At 43.5% G+C, this 18,323-nt stretch overlaps 1 protein-coding gene across 1 annotated transcript in view; it reads right to left on the bottom strand.

The window, feature by feature from the left end:
- The window catches only part of TEX14 (testis expressed 14, intercellular bridge forming factor), a 1,917,691-nt gene that overhangs the window by 194,167 nt on the left and 1,705,201 nt on the right, over positions 1–18,323 (bottom strand). The window contains exon 23 of the mRNA XM_086954052.1: positions 2,838–3,028. Within this exon, the coding sequence (XP_086810178.1) occupies positions 2,838–3,028 (191 nt within the window). The remainder of the gene's footprint in view (positions 1–2,837; positions 3,029–18,323) is intronic.

The following is an 18,323-nucleotide window of genomic DNA, read 5'->3' as shown; positions in this document are numbered from 1 at the left end:
TCACAGAAGTGACGCAAAGGCAGCGCAAAATTGGCGCACGGGGCTTGTAAATCTGCCCCTAAGTGCCTGTCCAGTGTGGAACATAGGTGTCTCCTAATACTTATTTTAGATATCTGACAGATTTTGCAAGACAACAGGTAGATTCTGATCAGTAACAATTCCTAGATAAGGCAGCAACATCTGATAAATGAGATTAGAACAAATTAAATTCATGTATCAATGTACTTTCTAAATATTTTGCTGATTATAAATAGATTCTTATTTGTCTGCATTTTATCTTAATGTTATCAAGGAGTTGTGTTGTCCTTACTTCATGCTAGGCGATGGAGGGCATCACAATTCCTTAATTCCGATTTACAAAGCTACACAAGGGGCTTTGTAAAAAAAAAAAAAATGAAATGCAATACAGCAGCTTACCTTGCATTACTTTACATTTCGAGCTGGTAGGCGGTAAATGGGTGAAGCACAGGAGTTCCATTGCATCCACCCATGGATTTGACGCACTTCAAGATTTACAAAGGTTTGTAACTCTGGAATTGCATCAAATTGGTACACCTCCAAGAGGATGGCATAGCGAAGAGGAAATATTTTGTTCTCCTCGGTATTTCCTCTTTCTATGCATGATGCATTCTGTATCATGCATGGAAAGTGGAACATTTCTCTTTGGATTGTTTTTGTGCAGAAAGGTATCCCTTCCTGCAAGTAACTTAGGCATCCTTGAAACAAGGCATAAGGGTGTCTCTGTTGGTGTTAGGGGCACACATGCCCCGGCACCAGGAGGAAGCAGAAGTGTGCAATATTTTAGTAGATATGATGCATTTCTGCTCTCTCTGCATTTCAAGAAACACAGTTTAACAAATTTGCTTTCTTCCCGGCGTTCCATGAAACAGTATTTAGTAAACATGCCCCAAAGAAGATGTCTTCACACACGAGTAGTAAGGCACACCTTTCCAACAATATATCCTAAATTCTGGTTCAGATTATACACTGGTCCCCGTTGCAAAAAACTAAAAATCGTTGTGGGGGATAAAACACTTCAAATTATATGTTGAGGGGTATAGGTGCCTTATGCGTTATTTAGGCCTTGACTGGCAGCACTGGCGTCTTCCCAGGGGAGGAAGGTTCTGATCTCTGTCACCCTGGTAGAGGGCTGCCCACTGTATTTAGGAATCCCAATCTGCGAGACAGGGATCTCTCTGCTATAAAGGGAGCCGACTTCACGGCCTCTCTTTTAAAAGCAGTAACGTTTTCCACGGGTTTGCTGATAGAGCATGCGGTTCTTTGCAATCACAACATTGTTCAATATATATCCGGGGCGAATGTGTGTATTTTCCCTAGTATATGATAATGAGGAGAGATAAACAAACTGAGCCTATCATTTGGTTATAGTTTCCTTTTCCTCACTAGATGTTCATTGCAACAGGCTATGTTAAGGGGCTCAGTTATCACGAAGTAGAGGTACCAAAACCTATTCTGCACAGTGCTCAGGTCCGGTAGTCTATGGCTCATCGGTGGGATTGAGAAGTCAGTCATTCTTTTCTGTTAGTTGGTGTGGTAGACTACTAGCAAATACTTGAAAGATTCTCATAGTCATCTACACTTTTTACCTAGCCCACAGCATAACATATTTGGAATAAATATGAAAATAATTATTGGGTCCTAACTGAACATACATTCACATTAAAATCCAAAATGTGGAATATGTTTCCTACATGTTGCTCTATCTAACACATTATTTGACACAAGGAAAAATAAATTGTAGAACAAACAGAGTAAATTTTGATCTTTGTTGACCAGATATTGGGGATTATTTTTATATTACTATTTTGATATTATAAATGTGAAAGGTTTTTGCTATGCTATTTTGTCTCAAATATAGCCCAAAACCAAGCCACAATAAGGGAAATATAAATACATTTCGTAGTACAGAAAATGCCCACACGAGATATATTGAAAATAGCGGATCAACCCTTAGACCAATTTTAACAGGGGTATTACTAGTATTAAACAACAGTGTCCAAAATAGTGCCACTGCCTCTTATTACTCTGCCCTGGGAAGGCATTCCATAGGTGAAGTGTGGGTGTTTCCATGCATCCACCTGCGAATTTTGGCGCATTCCCAGATTTACCAAGACAGGTAAATCTGAGAAGGAATAAACTGGCTATGTCTTACCAGGGTAGGGACAATGAGGAGAAATATCTTTATTTTTCCACATTGTTTCCCCTATCTTCTAAGTGTGCTGCATTCTGTGGCACATTTAGAAAAAGGCAAATATCTCTGCTGATTGAATTTGTGCCGGAAGGTGCCCTTTCCTGCACAAAAATAATCCTGCTAAGAGCGCAGACACCCTAGCATCCCAGCCCAAGGGTGACAGCATTGGCAAGAGGAAGCACATTGTTTACCAGCAATGCGCGTATAATGTTGAATATGGCACATTCCTGCCCTTTCACGCATTGCTGCCAAGTGTCTTGCTGCATTGGATGTAAGTATGAAAGGCTGGCCCTATATATCTGGGTCCAGAACTGATACTGTTGGCTCAAGACAAAAAAAGGCAAAAATGCCAGAAGGGATGAGATAAGCATGCCCTGAAAAAAACTAAGATGAAGAATGGAAAATCACCACTGTGACGGTTCAAATTAGGCCTATGGTCACGTATGAAAATGACCTTCACTGGGGTTGATTAGAGACACAGGTATCGAATGCATATATTATAAAGGATGAAATAAAAACATTTGATGCATGCTCAGCATGTCCAAGTGTGCTTCGTAAATATGTTTTCCATGTCAATCCATACGGCTTAGGAAATGGTGCCATCTCTTCTAGGCCTCATACTTACTGCTTCCCATTCTGCTGGCAGGTGGGTCTCCGAGGGGACACTGCTCTTGGTCTCACATGCTGTAGCAAAGGTGCTTGAGTGGGCTCTGGATGAGTCCTGGCTTTCCCAGCAAGAGGTGTCCATTGTCCTAGCCTGGAGAATGGTTACATCCGAATACTCTCTGGGTTGAATAACGTAGCCTGTTTTCTCTGCTTTACAAATGATAGAAAAAAGCGTGTCATACGTCATTTATTATTTTCATAATTGTTTCACACCATCAGTTTCAATTACAAGTACACATGATCAAATATAACGGTCTGCATTTTTAACCATTTCTGTAGGACATTCAATCCGCCCTTGATTTTTCCTGGTCCTGTCCTTTTGGACCCCAAGAATTTGAATCCCACCGCAGCCTGAGACTTGCTACACAGGGCTTCCCTGCTCTGCGCAAAGCAGCAGTCCTGCTCATGACAGCACATTCCTGGGAAGTTAAACATCATGCTGACTGACACTGGCGCGTAACATATTCTGGTCCAGCTTACGGTAACGGATGGTACAGACAGTCCACATAGTTACATAAATGATAAATATATGACATTATTAAGCAGGATTTTAGCTCCTTAAGAGCGTCGAACGTTCAGCGCCCAGTGCTGAACGTTCGAATAACGGGTGCTGGCCCGTCGGCCAACGGTCGTGCGCAGCACTGGCAAGGTAGTGCTCGCGACGACCGTTGGCCGACGGCAGCACTTAAAGGGTTAATGTCCATAGTCAGAAATATGTCCCTGATTCAGCAAGTCATGCTACAGGCTTTCAGTGTACAACAGTGTTTTCCCAAATAGGAAATTATAAATTGAACTTTAAGGGGGCCTGAAGAAAGAAGACCAAACCACCCGGTTGTGTCCTATGTAGCTAGACCCCAGGAGCCAGGATGTATATTTAAGTACAATACTCGTTATGTCATCCACGTGTCACAATAATGTCCATTTGTTGCATGTGTGATCATGACAATGATCTTGCCAGTGCTTTACAAAGCACAGTGATGTGAGCCCAAGTTGCGTCAGATGTGCATGGCAATGTGGTGAAATATTGGTTTTGAGGTCACACGTTTGTAATTGTACACATCTACACAGTCCATTAAGGCCGTGTACTGACATTTTGAAGCAGTCATGATTGTGTGTTTTGTGTGTGCAAGTAGCAATTATGGGGGTATACATGCTTTCTGTGTATGCGTCTGTGTGTCGTCTGTTGTATGTCCATGCCTGTCATGTGAGGATGCACAGCTTTGTTGGTGGGGTCATGGGTGCATGAAGACAAGGAGGGTGTGTTACATGTTCATGTTGTGAGTGCACATCCATGTGTGTCTGTGGGGATGCTTGTCCACACATGGGCCCTCAGTCATGTGATGTTGGCTGTACTTTCAACATGTGTGCACGTAGCATTGTACATGTTTGCACACAGGATGGTGTTTGTGGGTGAACAGTGTGTGTGTAGTTATGTGTAGTGCATTATATTTCTGTCACGTCACACATCCAATCAGTGTCTGCAACATATATGATTTTTATTGTGTTAGTCAAGATGTGATAGTGTGGCACAGCTGTGCGGTGTTGTACAATTGACATCTGCTACCATCTACTCACACACAGGAGGGCTCCAAATGTGCATCGACCATACACTGTGCTGGAGGACATGGTTGAAGAGGAGGTGATCCGCAAATTCCGGCTTGACCGACCGACATTGCAGGACCTTGTGGCACAATTGGCACCTCATCTGCAGCCACGCAGGCCATATCCTGGAGCAATTACACCCACAGCAGAGGTGATGGCGGCACTTCACTTCTTTGCGACAGGCACATTCCAGTACACAGTTGGTCATGCCGGGGAGATGTCCCAATCCATGTTCAGCATGGTACTGCGGGATGTGCTGGAAGCCATGATGCGTTACAAGGATGATTACATCCATTTCCCACATCCGGCAGAGCTGGCTGCAGTGAAAGGGGACTTCTATGCCCTGGGCCAGATTCCACATATAGTGGGTTCCATCGATGGCACACATATTGGTTTGGTTCCACCCCAGGCACGTGAACCCATCTATCGCAATCGGAAGCCCTAACATTCTATCAATGTGCAAGTGGTGTGCCTGGCTGACAACATCATCTCCCATGTGTGTGCCAGATTTCCAGGGTCCGCACATGACTCACACATCCTGCGGAGCAGCAGTGTCACCCAACTGATGGCCAATCTGCGTCAAGAACGTGCGTGGATTGTCGGTGAGTGTGCTGTGATGACTACTGTGTTGTATGTGTGCCATGCTGTTCACACCATTCCTGGTAATGATGTATGTGTCTGTCATCCACCCACCTAGGTGACTCTGCGTACCCAAACCGCCCGTGGCTGCTAAGCCCCCTACGAAATCCTACTACCCTAGGGGAAATGCGGTATAATGAGGCCCATGGGAAGACACGTAGTGTGGTGGAACGTACTTTTGGACTGCTGAAGTCTAGGTTTCGCTGCCTGGATAAAACCGGAGGGGCCCTGCCATACTCACCCGGCAAAGTATGCAAAATCGTGGTTGCCTGCTGCATGCTCCACAACCTGGCCTTGCGCAAGGATATTCAACTGATCATGGACCCTGCTGACCAACAGGTTGCTCCGCCTCCCATCGCACACATGTCCAGTGATGAGGATAGTGGGGAGGAAGAAGGTGTGGACCAGAGGCCTCAGCTCATTGATCGCTACTTTCCTTGATTGTGAGTAACTACCTCTTGTGCTGCAGTTCAAAGCGTGATGTATGTCTGCTGATGATGGGTGGATGTGGTGTGTGAATGCTGCCTGTTATGTTCTGTTTGCACATGTGTGTGGGACATGGTGTAGAAGCAATGCTCCCTGATTTGTGTCCTGTGATCCGCTTACTTTGTGATGATTGTGGTTTGTGGGAGGTTGCAGTACGTTGTTGTGTGATGGGTGTCATTCAGTTTCCTGACCTGTTCTTGTTGTTCTCAGATTGTCCCTAGGTCAATCACACAGAGCCATGATTACAGACAACATTGATCCCTGCACCTGCTGAAGACAACAACTGAGACAAACCTGTGTTTAAACATGGAGATCACACAGCCTTTAGTGTTTCAGTGATTTTTATTTACAGGGTGTGGATTTGTGTCAGTTCATATTTACAAATGGGAAGGAGCAACGTTGGGACGAGCAAGGTCCAAGGGACTCACTCCCAGCAGGGGAGTCAGAGCAGGCGTCAAGCAAACTGGGGAGCCCACTGAAGCAGGAGGAGGCCCTAAGGAGGACCCACAGGTAGGAGGCACAGAAATTACAGGAGGACCTCAAGCAGCTCACCAAGTAGAAAGGCCATTGGGGCAGAGAATTCAGTGAAGACGCTGTACTTGGCAGGAAGCAATGCTGGAGGCTGGAGCTTCTTGTAGCCTGAAGATCTCTGGCGTGCAGAGCCAACAAGCCTTGGCAATGGCAAGTTGATGCTGTGCACAGGGTTCAGTTCCAGCGGTTGCGACAAGGGATAGCGCCCTCAAACTTGGTGAGAGAACAGGCCAGGCCTCGAGGGAGTTGCAGAACCACCAACTGTGTTGCTGAGCCTTTCGAAGTACATAGGACGCCAGGAGCAGCAGACCGGTCAGCTTTGATGCAGTGCCTTGCAGATGCAAAATACTGACTTTACTCCAAGGAAATATTACTTCGGGTGTCCTTGATGCCCACAGGTCTGTTGAGTATCCTGGAAGAAGCACAGACAACAAAGAAGACTTGCAGAACAGAAAGACCCGGAGCAGCAGGAGTCTTCCTTGATAGAGTCTCAGTTCCAGACAAAGTCCAGCGAAATTCAAGTGTACAGACGGTTGAAAAGTGACGTGGTTTCAGGCTTGAGTCTTGTCCTAGGACGTATCTGAGGACCCACCCACAGGTAAGCCCCTAAATACCCTAGGAAAGTGGTTATGACGACTCAGCGGTCACTCCCAGAGGAGGGGCTGGATAGAGGGGAGGATAGCAAGGGCTCCCCGAACTGGTTCAAACTGGAGTATGAAAAGAGTGCACCAAATGTGCCCTTCAATACAGTCTGGTGGCGCTGGTAAGCACCCCCACCCTAGCCCAATACACTACGTCCTGTCTGAGGAGGTGGGTGACAGGAAACCTATTGTTCCACCCTCCCTTGCTCAAGCTTGGCTCAGCAGCAAGAGGGCAGAATCGTGTCTGGTTGCAGCAGCACTAGCGGATTGTCAGACCCTGAGTGGCTGTAACCGGTATAGGAAAGTGGGTTTCTGTTGCAGTAACACCCCCCCCAATAAACTTTTTGGCTGCTACTTGATGCACTCTGACCTGATGTGCCCTGGGTCCCTGCCAATCAGGTTCACTGGGCCTGTGTTCTTTCCCGAAACTGTACCTTTGTACCCACAATTGGCACACCTCTGGCCACATGTAAGCCCCTTGTAAAAGGTACTATGGGTACCAAGATCATTGTGACCAGGGAAGACCTCTAAGGGCTGTAGCACCTATTGTGCCACCCTTAGAGTGGCTTCACCTTAACACCCACGTACACTGCCACTGCAGGCTGCATGATTTGGTGTAGAGAAAAGTGAAAAGACGATATGGCACACATCCCTGTGTGCCATGCCTGCAACCCACTGCCTGGGGCCTAGGTAAGTCACCCCTCTAGCAGGGTTGCAATAGTCCACAGGTGAGGGTATTGTTGTATGAGTCCATTCTTAGACACTGTGAATGCAATAAAGCCATAAAGGGTTTATGGTCTGGGAGTTGGTCATTACAAACTCCACAACTCCATAATGTCTATAGAGAAACCGGGGAGGTTTGGTAGCAAACATCATAGCACATTAAACCCACATTGATGCCAGTGTGGGATTTAATGTCAAATGCACTCAGAGGGCATCTTAGAGATGCCCCTGAAAAACGACCAGCCCTGGTGTGGTTCCTGAATGACTGCCTGCCTTTGCCACCACCAGACAGGTTTTTGGGCCGCTGGGTTGAAGGCCTCTGCTCTCTGGGTTCAGAAACTAAGCCCATCTTGGGCAGAGGTGTCATGCTTTCTCCCCCAGGATGGGCTGGATCCACGAGAGGGGAAGCTTCAAAGGCCAGCCGCCTTTGTAAGCTGTCTCTGCCTTTTGCTTCCCCCAGCAACTGGCTCCCACCGATCCTGACCCCCCCCCTTTTGAACGGGAGAATCGTCGTGAAAACCAAGTTAGGAGGAGAAGTATGCCCACCTTTGCCAACCCAACTCTCAGGTGGGGGAGGCAAGATGGAGCCCACATCTCAGTCCCGTACATCTTGAAGAGCCAATTAGGGAGAGGCTCATGCACTCTCCCACTGGAGGGTGGCATAATAGAGTGTGTAGTCACCCCATGGAAGTGACCTATTGGTCCCGACCTGTACTCCCCTGTAAACACCCCTAAATTAAGTATTTATGGGTGACCCTGAACCTTGCCTCCCTAGATTTCTGCAACCTATGAAGAAGAAGGATGGAAGAAGTCGCACAGCAGAGGAGACGGTAGAGAAGAACTGAGTTGACCCCAGCCCTACCAGCCGTCTGCAGTTTCCAGAGCTCCTGCACCAAAAGTCGACTTGTCCTGCAGCCAGTGACCTCCAGAATCCCTGGGAGGACTGACTGCCTTCCACAAAGACCAGATCTCCTGCGAACAGCAGCTCTGTTAGATAGAAACTCCAAAGAAAGACTCTGAGCCTGCTGAGGACCCAACCTCAAAGTGGGCCGTGGAGAGTTTATGCACAAACCGTTGTTTACAAATTGTTTGCAAGTTGTTTACATGCTACAGACTACAGAAGATTGTTCTTCTCTTCAAAGGACTATTATGTACATGGTGCTATAGACAAGGTATTTTGTTATTGATCACGAGATTGCAGTGTTTATTTGTGGTACTATCGGGCCTTGTCTTGGTAAAAATTTAATAAAATCTGTTGTGAAAACAATTTGCTCTCAAAAGGCACCCTTGAATCCATGCCGCCATGCGCCCTGGAGAAAAGGACCTGAGGTGCACCTACGTCCCCGAGCCCTCTAACTTACCTGCCCAGCTGTTAGTTCCTCCCAGAAAACGCCCTGGACCGAGCATGCAGCCAAAATCCCAAACTGGCAAATTCCATGGGCTTGCGTGGAGCTCCAGACCCCTCCTAAACACCCTGCACTTGGACTTGCCACTGTTGGTGTGGACTTGGCCTACACTCCAAAAGCCATACTTACCTGTAAACCGTTAACACTCTTCCATAGGAACCAATGTTAGGATTTTTTGTCCAAAAATTTTCAAAAGTATTGAACTGAATTTTTGGAGTAAAAACCAAAGTAAATTTCTTTGACCTAAAAACTGTTGTGTAAGACCCACTGTTTAATATCTAGGCATATCACCCTGAGTAGCAATAGTTACTAAAAAGTAATCTAAAACTACTCTAAAGTAATTTCTATGCATTTTTAGCTGTTTTAAAAACCAAAACAAATCTTTAACAATTGCAGTTTCCACCGCAACTGCATTTCCTTGTAAAGTTTTGAATTTGAAAGACCCGCTTGGTTCTAGAAATATACCATAAGTATAACTTTTTTATACTTACCTACTTGGTCTGGATTCTGTCTCTGAGTTTGTGCCATCATTATTGATTGAGTGAATACAATAAATGTTGAACACACCCTCCTGATAAAGCTAACTGTTCGACCACACAACCACACAACCACAAAGAGACCTGCTAGTAATTATCTTATTTAGCCTCTACTATTCCTCTGGGGAACCCCTAGACTCAACATACCTTACTTTGGCATAGTATATACAGAGCCAGCTTCCTACAACCAGGAGTACAGGGGGTACCCCATGGGAGCCACCCAGTACCTGGGATCATACTTCCAATACTGGAATCGGTGTTTGGGTATGATTTCCAACATGTTTGATAACCAAACATGACCGGGTTCGGTGCAGCTCCTATATAAGTACTTACCAAGTCAAATTTAGGAGGAAGCACAGTGACTGGGGTTCTGATTAGCAGGATCCCAATCATACGAGTCAAAAAACAGACTGACACAAGAAAAAAATGGAGGTAAACATGAAAGCAGCTCCTACTTTCCTACAAACCCAAAGTTAATTAATGATGTTTTATAATGGAGATTGAAGTAGTGATTCAGAAATTGTGCTTGTGGGAGTGTTTTTTCCCTGCTTTTATTAAAAACATTATGAGCTGAGCTTACACTAATTTAGATTACGTTTACAAAGACTATGAGGTTGCCATTCTAATACATCCACTGCCATGAGACACTTTTCTTTCTGTCCTTTTTAGGTCTCGCCTAAGCCATCGCGTCAGCGATGCTTTGGTGAGATATCAAGTAGGGGGTTTCAGAAGTGCTCCCAAAGTGCAGACCGGGTACAGTGCATGTGCGCCGAGCGCGCAAACCATTTGTCTGCCTGCGTGATCACTTTGGTGTCCGCTTTGATGTTCTCAGTGAGCCGCTCGGCCACTGAGAACATCAAAGCGGACGCAAAAGTGATCACTTTTCCTGCTGGCATTCCCCCCTCCCTTTTCGCCCAGTCCTTGTTCCCCTTGTTTACCTTTAACATTGAGCACAGCGCCCGCATCAAGGAAACCGCGCTCAGTGTTAAAGTTAAAAAAAAAACTTTCCTACATTGGTGCTTCTGCTCGTCGCTTAACCAGACCAACCAGTGTGGTGAAAGTAAATACACAGAGTATTGGACAATTCTGGAGGAGAAAAACTCTGCAAACTGCCCATATTTCGGCTTATTTCCATTTAAGAATATACTAAATGCATTAAAGTTTAATACAATACACATATCCCCCCTGCACATTCTTGCTGAAACTATCGGAATGCAAATTTCCACTGGGAAACACCTATTCTTTTTTTTTTCATTAAGACATATCTAACTAAAGTGTCTTTTTTTGGACAGTTTATGAGCATTACGGCTTTATAAATTATTCGATCTGTTAAAAACGCTTGCATTTCTCAGAGATGTGCAACAGCCATAGGCGAGTGTCATTATTTGTGCCCATCGGCGCCATATACCGTCTTGCTCTGAACCACATTCCTTATAATATGGCAAGTTAAAGCTCTGTAGAAATGGCAGTGCTTGGCGTTGCTTTGTCAGGCCGTTTCCTGGCCGATGGTTTGTTTTTGTCTCTTTTCTTGACATGCCAGGCATAATTGCATTGTTCTATTTCCTGTCGCACCCCTCCCCCAAGGATGGCTATGCTTGTTTCAGCCTGTGTTGTGTTTATCCCTCCCATGGAGCATGGCCTCTTTACATCTCTTTGGCTGGCTTCTATGTTTCCTCCGCTTGCTTATTTGGAACTACGATTTTTTATTTTATATTTAAGTACTCCACGAGAGTACATGTGTTTTTCAACTGTCTCCATCACGGGCTTTTCTCTCCCAGTCCATGTTGCTCTCTCTTGTGCATATGCTTCTATACCCACACCTGTGCTTGTGTTGCCCTCTTTCATTGGTGTGCTTCTCTCTTTGCCACTGGGCTTCATGTTGTCTCTTCCCTGCCGTGTTGCTTGCACCCCTCCGAACCAGCTCTTCCATTATAAAAAAAAACACATTTGCATGTCTTCTTACATTTTTTTTTTACCGATCCATGTTAATTCGGCAAATGAAAAGAAAAAAAAGCCTGTGTTCTTTTTTGTGGACACAGTCACATCCACTCACCCACTTACCTATCTCTCGTCCACATTTTGATGCTGCCCACCGCAGCAAACTAAGTGCATCAATGGGTCTGCCCACTTCAGCCATTGGTTTACTGCTCTGTTAAGGGCAGCATTCTTACTGAGCATGTGCACATTCTGGCAAAAATAAGCGACTAGTGAGCTGTTATTTTACTGTGCTAAAAAGAATCCTAGGATGTCTGTGATTTGTATTAGACCAGATAAAAGGTTTCTATTCCTCTTGAAGTGCAACCTTCTTGCTAGGAAGCACCTGTACTGTTTAAAAAATACATATGATTTGTAGTGCAAAAATATGGCCATCCAATGTAGACACCATGTTTCATTCCAGTTTTTTTCATTTTTAAGGGACATGCTTGTAGTAAAAAAACAAAAAAAAGTCAAACAACTATTAAACGTCGCACCACCTTGCCTAGGCCAGACCGTTTGGATTTTCCTTGATTTTTTTCTTTCTACTTCTACACTTCTCCACCACCATTCATTTCTTTCTTGTTTTTTTTTTTACATTTTCCATACTAAGCTTGATTTGTCTGCCTTTCTGTGCATTTTTCTTTTTTCTTTTCATATCCTCCTTTCTTTCTTTTATCCCTTTACTCGAAGTCTCTTTTACCTCCGATTTCCTTTTTCCTCGAATTCTTTAATTCCGCTCGTTATTTTCCTTCGTCTTTGTATGAGTCCACCCTTCAACCTTACTGTCTATTTCTTTCATCAAATTCGCTGAAGTTCGCTGACTGGGTGGGGACGCGTTCGTCGTGTTCCTCTGCCCTGCCAAAATACCATGGCGCTAATGGCTGCTGGATTGTTTTGTTTGGCCGCAAGGCTTATGTTTTGAGCTCTTGTGCGAGCGCTGGAATTTCTTTGGGAAATTGGATATTTTACTGCAGTCTCCTCAGGCTTGGAAAAAGTGCAACCCAGCTGCTTTAAGTCTGATTTGTGCTAACAGCCCATTCAGGGGGCACCTCACACCTGCATCTGTGCACAAGTTCTGGTTCAGACCCTGAAATGAGCGGACTCTTTAAACAGGGCATTTCTTTGCAGAGAGGAGTGTAGGAAACCAGCTATACTTTTGTGGAGCAACACTTGAAATAGCAATGACCAACTCATTCATAACCAGAGCCACTGGAATGACATGATTCTGCGGCCCTAGCATTTTTCGCACAATTATGGATTTGCCGCATAATCTGTCATCTGCTGCATAATTTTCAGATTTTATCAGAGAATTGTTTCTAGCTCATAACATAACGTGTAATTGTAAAGCACACGCTCACCCAAGGAAATCTTGGCGCTGAATAACAGAAGTTTATTGTTGACCAACGCATTGGTACTCATTTTATCGACCTCAGAAGGATGAAAGGCTGAGTGGACCTACCGGGATTCAAACCTGTAACAACTAGGTTCTATCGATCTATCGATCGATCTATCTATCTATCTATCTATCTATCTATCTATCTATCTATCTATCTATCTATCTATCTATCTATCGCCCTCACTCTATCTATCTCTCTATCTATCTATCGCCCTCACTCTATATATCTATATGTCGCCCTTACTCAATTTATCTATCGCCCTCACTCTATCTATCTATCGCCCTCACTCTATCTATCTATCTATCTATCTATCTATCTATCTATCTATCTATCTATCTATCTATCTATCTATCTATCTATCTCCCTCACTTTATCTATCTATCTATCTATCTATCTATCTATCTATCTATCTATCTATCTATCTATCTATCTATCACCCTCACTTTATCTATCTATCTATCTATCTATCTATCTATCTATCTATCTATCTATCTATCTATCTATCTATCTCCCTCACTTTATCTATCTATCTATCTATCTATCTATCTATCTATCTATCTATCTATCTATCTATCTATCTATCTATCTATCTATCACCCTCACTTTATCTATCTATCTATCTATCTATCTATCTATCTATCTATCTATCTATCTATCTATCTATCTATCTATCTATCTATCTATCTATCTATCTATATATCAATCGCCCTCACTCTATCTATCTATCGCCCTCACTCTATCTATCTATTGCCCTCACTCTATCTATCTATCACCTTCACTCTATCTATCTACCGCCCTCCCTTTATCTATCGCCCTCACTCTATCTATCGTCCTCACTCTATCTATCGCCCTCACTCTATCTATCTATCACCCTCACATTATATATCTATCACACTCACTCTATCTATCAATCGGACTCACTCTACATATCTATCTATCTATTGCCCTCACTCTATCTATCGCCCTCACTCTATCTATCTATCTATCTATCTATCTATCTATCTATCTATCTATCTATCTATCTATCTATCTATCTATCTATCTATCTATCGCCCCTCACTCTATATATCTATTGCCCTCTATCTATCTATCTATCTATCTATCTATCTATCTATCTATCTATCTATCTATCTATCTATCTATCTATCTATCTATCTATCTATCTATCTATCTATCGCCCCTCACTCTATATATCTATTGCCCTCTATCTATCATTCTATCTATCTATCTATCTATCTATCTATCTATCTATCTATCTATCTATCTATCTATCTATCTATCTATCTATCTATCTATCTATCTATCTATCTATCTATCTATCCATCTATCTATCGCCCCTCACTCTATATATCTATTGCCATCTATCTATCTATCTATCTATCTATCTATCTATCTATCTATCTATCTATCTATCTATCTATCTATCTATCTATCTATCTATCTATCTATCGCCCCTCACTCTATATATCTATTGCCCTCTATCTATCATTCTATCTATCTATCTATCTATCTATCTATCTATCTATCTATCTATCTATCTATCTATCTATCTATCTATCTATCTATCCATCTATCTATCGCCGTCACTTTTGCTATTGCCCTCACTCTATCTATCTATCTATCTATCTATCTATCTATCTATCTATCTATCTATCTATCTATCTATCTATCTATCTTATTATTGCCCTCACTCTATCTATCTATCTATCTATCTATCTATCTATCTATCTATCTATCTATCTATCTATCTATCTATCTATCTATCGCCTTCACTCTATCTATCTATCGCCATCCCTCTATCTATCTATCGCCCTCACTCTACCTATCTATCGCACTCTATCTATTTATCTATTGCATCACCACAGAATCACTCAGCACCACCACAGCATCACTCAGGGGCACCACAGCATCACTATGCGGTACCACAGCATCACTGAATGCCACAGCATCACTCGTCGCCACCACATCACTCAGCGCCACCACAGTATCAATCTGTGCAACCATTCAACAATTGGTTCAAATATGTTAAACACATATTGCATTACAAATGCTATAGGTGTCACATTTGCGAAAGTTAAAACTATTGGCATGCGAAATGACAAAGATATTAATTTAGTTATTTTCAAAACCAACATAGAAAAAAAAATGTGACATTTACAATACCAATAGCCCAAACTTTCCTAATGCGAGACCTATTGCATTGCAAATGCTTGTTCTCTTAGTTTTTGTGGCAATATTTCTCTCAGCTAAGTTTAAGCTAAGTTTCGTTATCTCTCTTTCTTCATCTGGAAGGAGAAGCGGGCAAACAGATGATGCCCTACTAAACGCAGCTCTACAAACGTGTGTGCAATAGGCAATGTCAAATAGGGAATATGAGTGGTTTTCTTTTCTCCTTTTATTAAAAGCATGAGCTTACGCTAATTTAGATTGAGTTGGCGCTGTCCTCCATGTTGCACCAATATCCCAATATACCATGTTGTGAATATTGCTGTCTTTTGTACTAAATAAAGCATTGCTTGGCTCTCACAAATATACAGAGAGTGTTGTATATTGGATTTTTATATAGCGCTTATCACCCAGGGGTCTCTAAGCGCTTGCCTTGGGAACCCGTCCTGGCTTTTCCCTGTGAAAGCCAGCATTCTACCGCGGGGGGCCGTTGTGGAGATTAAGCAAGCTGAATGTCCAGAGTTGCAGAGTGTGAACCCATGATTAGGTCAGGCACCGAAGCGAGAATTATCAAGTCCGTGGACATTTGAGCTCAAGACCCTGCCGCGTCGGGAATTGAACCCTGGTCCTGTGTCTGACCTCTGCTTCAGGGTCTGCCTGCTCTAACCAGTGAGCCACACTTCTCCAGAGACATTTTCTCGCTGTACGTAACCAAGGAGATTCCAGCCCTCCATGCGATTACTAAGCAATGTTATTGGTTCAACTGCTCGAATAGGCTGTGAGAACGACTAAAGGACAAATGTATTTCTACCAGGAGAGACTCTTCAAATGTATTCTGTAGTAGCATTTGCTTATTCCCTATTGGTGAAAATCCTGAGACTCATGTATACATGTAGGATGTATGAATGTCTCTGTCTAAAGTCCAATAAAAGGACATTCAGATTGCTGTAAGGAGGAGAGATCTTTTTCACCACCTTTAAAAGGCGAATCTATGCCAGATTTCCTTAGAACTGTACCGAGTTATTTGTACTTATGATTTGCATGCTTCACTGCTAGGATTACTGGTGGTATATCTATTGTAGTCTGCCTAATAATTCTTTATATTAAGCTATGAAACAACAACCCTTGTCTGTCATTCTTGCAAGAATGCCCCATCATCTCCATTTAAAGGTAAACAATTAGATACAGTGACAGTTCCAGTCGAGAAGCACCAAAGTACGTATCGGGACCACAGCGTGCAGGATCCTAGCCATTGGCGCGCCCCATGAGTTGGAATCCAGTATAAGCTGCGTGCTGACAAAGGGGACATGTGACAGTATTGAAGTAGGCTGAGATACTGTGAATAAAGGCAAATGCTCGGCAGCTCCCAGAACTCCTACTAGTTTTTATTTCTTGTAGCTGTGCGTTCTCTCATAGATAATCAGAGTCTGGGAGCGTATTAGTAAGAACACCGAACACCCTTAACAAAAGAGACAGTAGAGAAATGCTTACGTTTCACTGATTGTGCTCTTTTTTTTTTAACATAATGGTAACGTATTCCCATTTAGTAACATAAACAAAAGCCCTTAACAGTCAAACCTACATGAATACCAAACATACAAAATTAATCACACAGTGTGTGCTTTTATATAGATTAAACCTGCTCTATATCTTGGCACTAGAGCCAAGTTCTGTCATGGAGGAAAGGTAACATAAGCATTTTGCCAATAATATTTTAGGCACTTTGGGGCAGATTTACAAGCATCGTACGCCACTTTAGCGCTGCCGTTGCGTCTGCGTAAAGCCAGCGCCATGCTGCAGGGTATTTACAACGTGACGCATCTAGAGAGATGCGTCACGTTGTAAAGCCCTGCGCCACATAAAACCTGCGTCAGGTTTCATGTGGGCATTCCGGAGGGAGGGGGGGGGGGCATTCCGGCGTAGGAACGCCTCGTAAAAGTGGCTGAATGAAATCTGCAAGATTTCACTAAGTCACTTTTACGACCCCGCTGCGTCAAAACCTTGCGCTTGCTTTAAGCAGGCATAAGGCTTGACGTACCATGTTGGACATAGGGAGGGTTGGAACAGTGCTGGAGTTGCGTCTCGCCCGCGACGCAACTCCAGCACTACGCTAACCTTACGCCAGCAGATGCGACACGTATCTGTTTATCATTGCGCCATGATGCGCCGGATTGGAAATGCAGCTATCTGTGGTGGCGCAAAGGTAAACTTGCGTGATGCATCTTTCCTGGTGCATCCCTGCTGATTTGCAGGGATGCGCCAGAAAACGTAAATCTGCCCCTTTATCTGTTACGAGCAAGCATTATCAAAACGTCTGAAGGAAACTCAAACAAATGACATAATTAAAATATCCACTTAAACTTGAGTGACAACTTGCCTTTACTTACACTTTTGCAGCCATCTCTCATGCTCATGGCACGCTGAATAACGGAGCTAAGATTAAGTGCTTGGCTACTACTTTTAGAGCTGTATGTACCACATATCATAGACTGATGAATGTGCAAGCATTAACCCACTGAGTTATCTTACATAAAATACATCAGCGATATACCTAACAAAAAGAGCAGGAGAAACTCTCTATTAATATTACCTCATTTTAGAGACGGTCCTACTACAGTAATTAAAGGGAAAGACAAAAAAGCATTACCTGAAGAGTTAGCATTCCTACAACAGAGTAACAGCGCCATAGCTTGACATACGAATGAATCGTATTCAAAACACGGGCACTTGGAACTGAAAACAAATAGGGGGTGCAGTAGGGTGCGTGAAGCGTACATTGAGAAAGAAAAAAAACATGCAGCCTGAAGGTAACGCTGAGGCAAGGAATGCTGGGAGAGGAAATGGAACACAGGGGCATTTTTATGAGTGAAGTTGCAAGGTGGCGCAAAAAGTGACACAAACCCTAAATGAGCTTTATGAAGCCACTTTGCGTGTCCATGAGTGGCTTCATAAATCTGGAGTAAAGCAACAAAGCGCAAATCGCTGTGTTGCATTACTCTGCACGAGGGAGGTGTTCCATGGGCGTTGCTTGGAGCTTCCTGTGCAACTCCCATGGCTTTTTACGAATCCCCAGATTGATCAGAATTGCTAAACCTGGGAATACGCTAAAAAGATATGCCGTCCTAGGAGGGGCGTAATGAGGAAAAATATCTTTATTTCTCCTCGCTACTCCTCTGTCTATATGTGCTGCATTCTGAATGCAGAATCTTCATTCTGCAGCACGAATAGAAAGAAGAATATGCCTCTCAGGATTGTTTTTGTGCAGAAAGGTGCCCCTTCCTGCACAAAAACAATTCTGCATGCAACGGAGGTACCCTTGGTCCACGGTGCAAGGGTTATCG

Source organism: Lissotriton vulgaris, chromosome 2_1 (assembly GCF_964263255.1).
Source record: "Lissotriton vulgaris chromosome 2_1, aLisVul1.2, whole genome shotgun sequence".
NCBI lineage: Eukaryota > Metazoa > Chordata > Amphibia > Caudata > Salamandridae > Lissotriton > Lissotriton vulgaris.
Note: the sequence above shows the minus strand (reverse complement) of the source record. Positions and strands in the feature narration are given on the sequence as shown.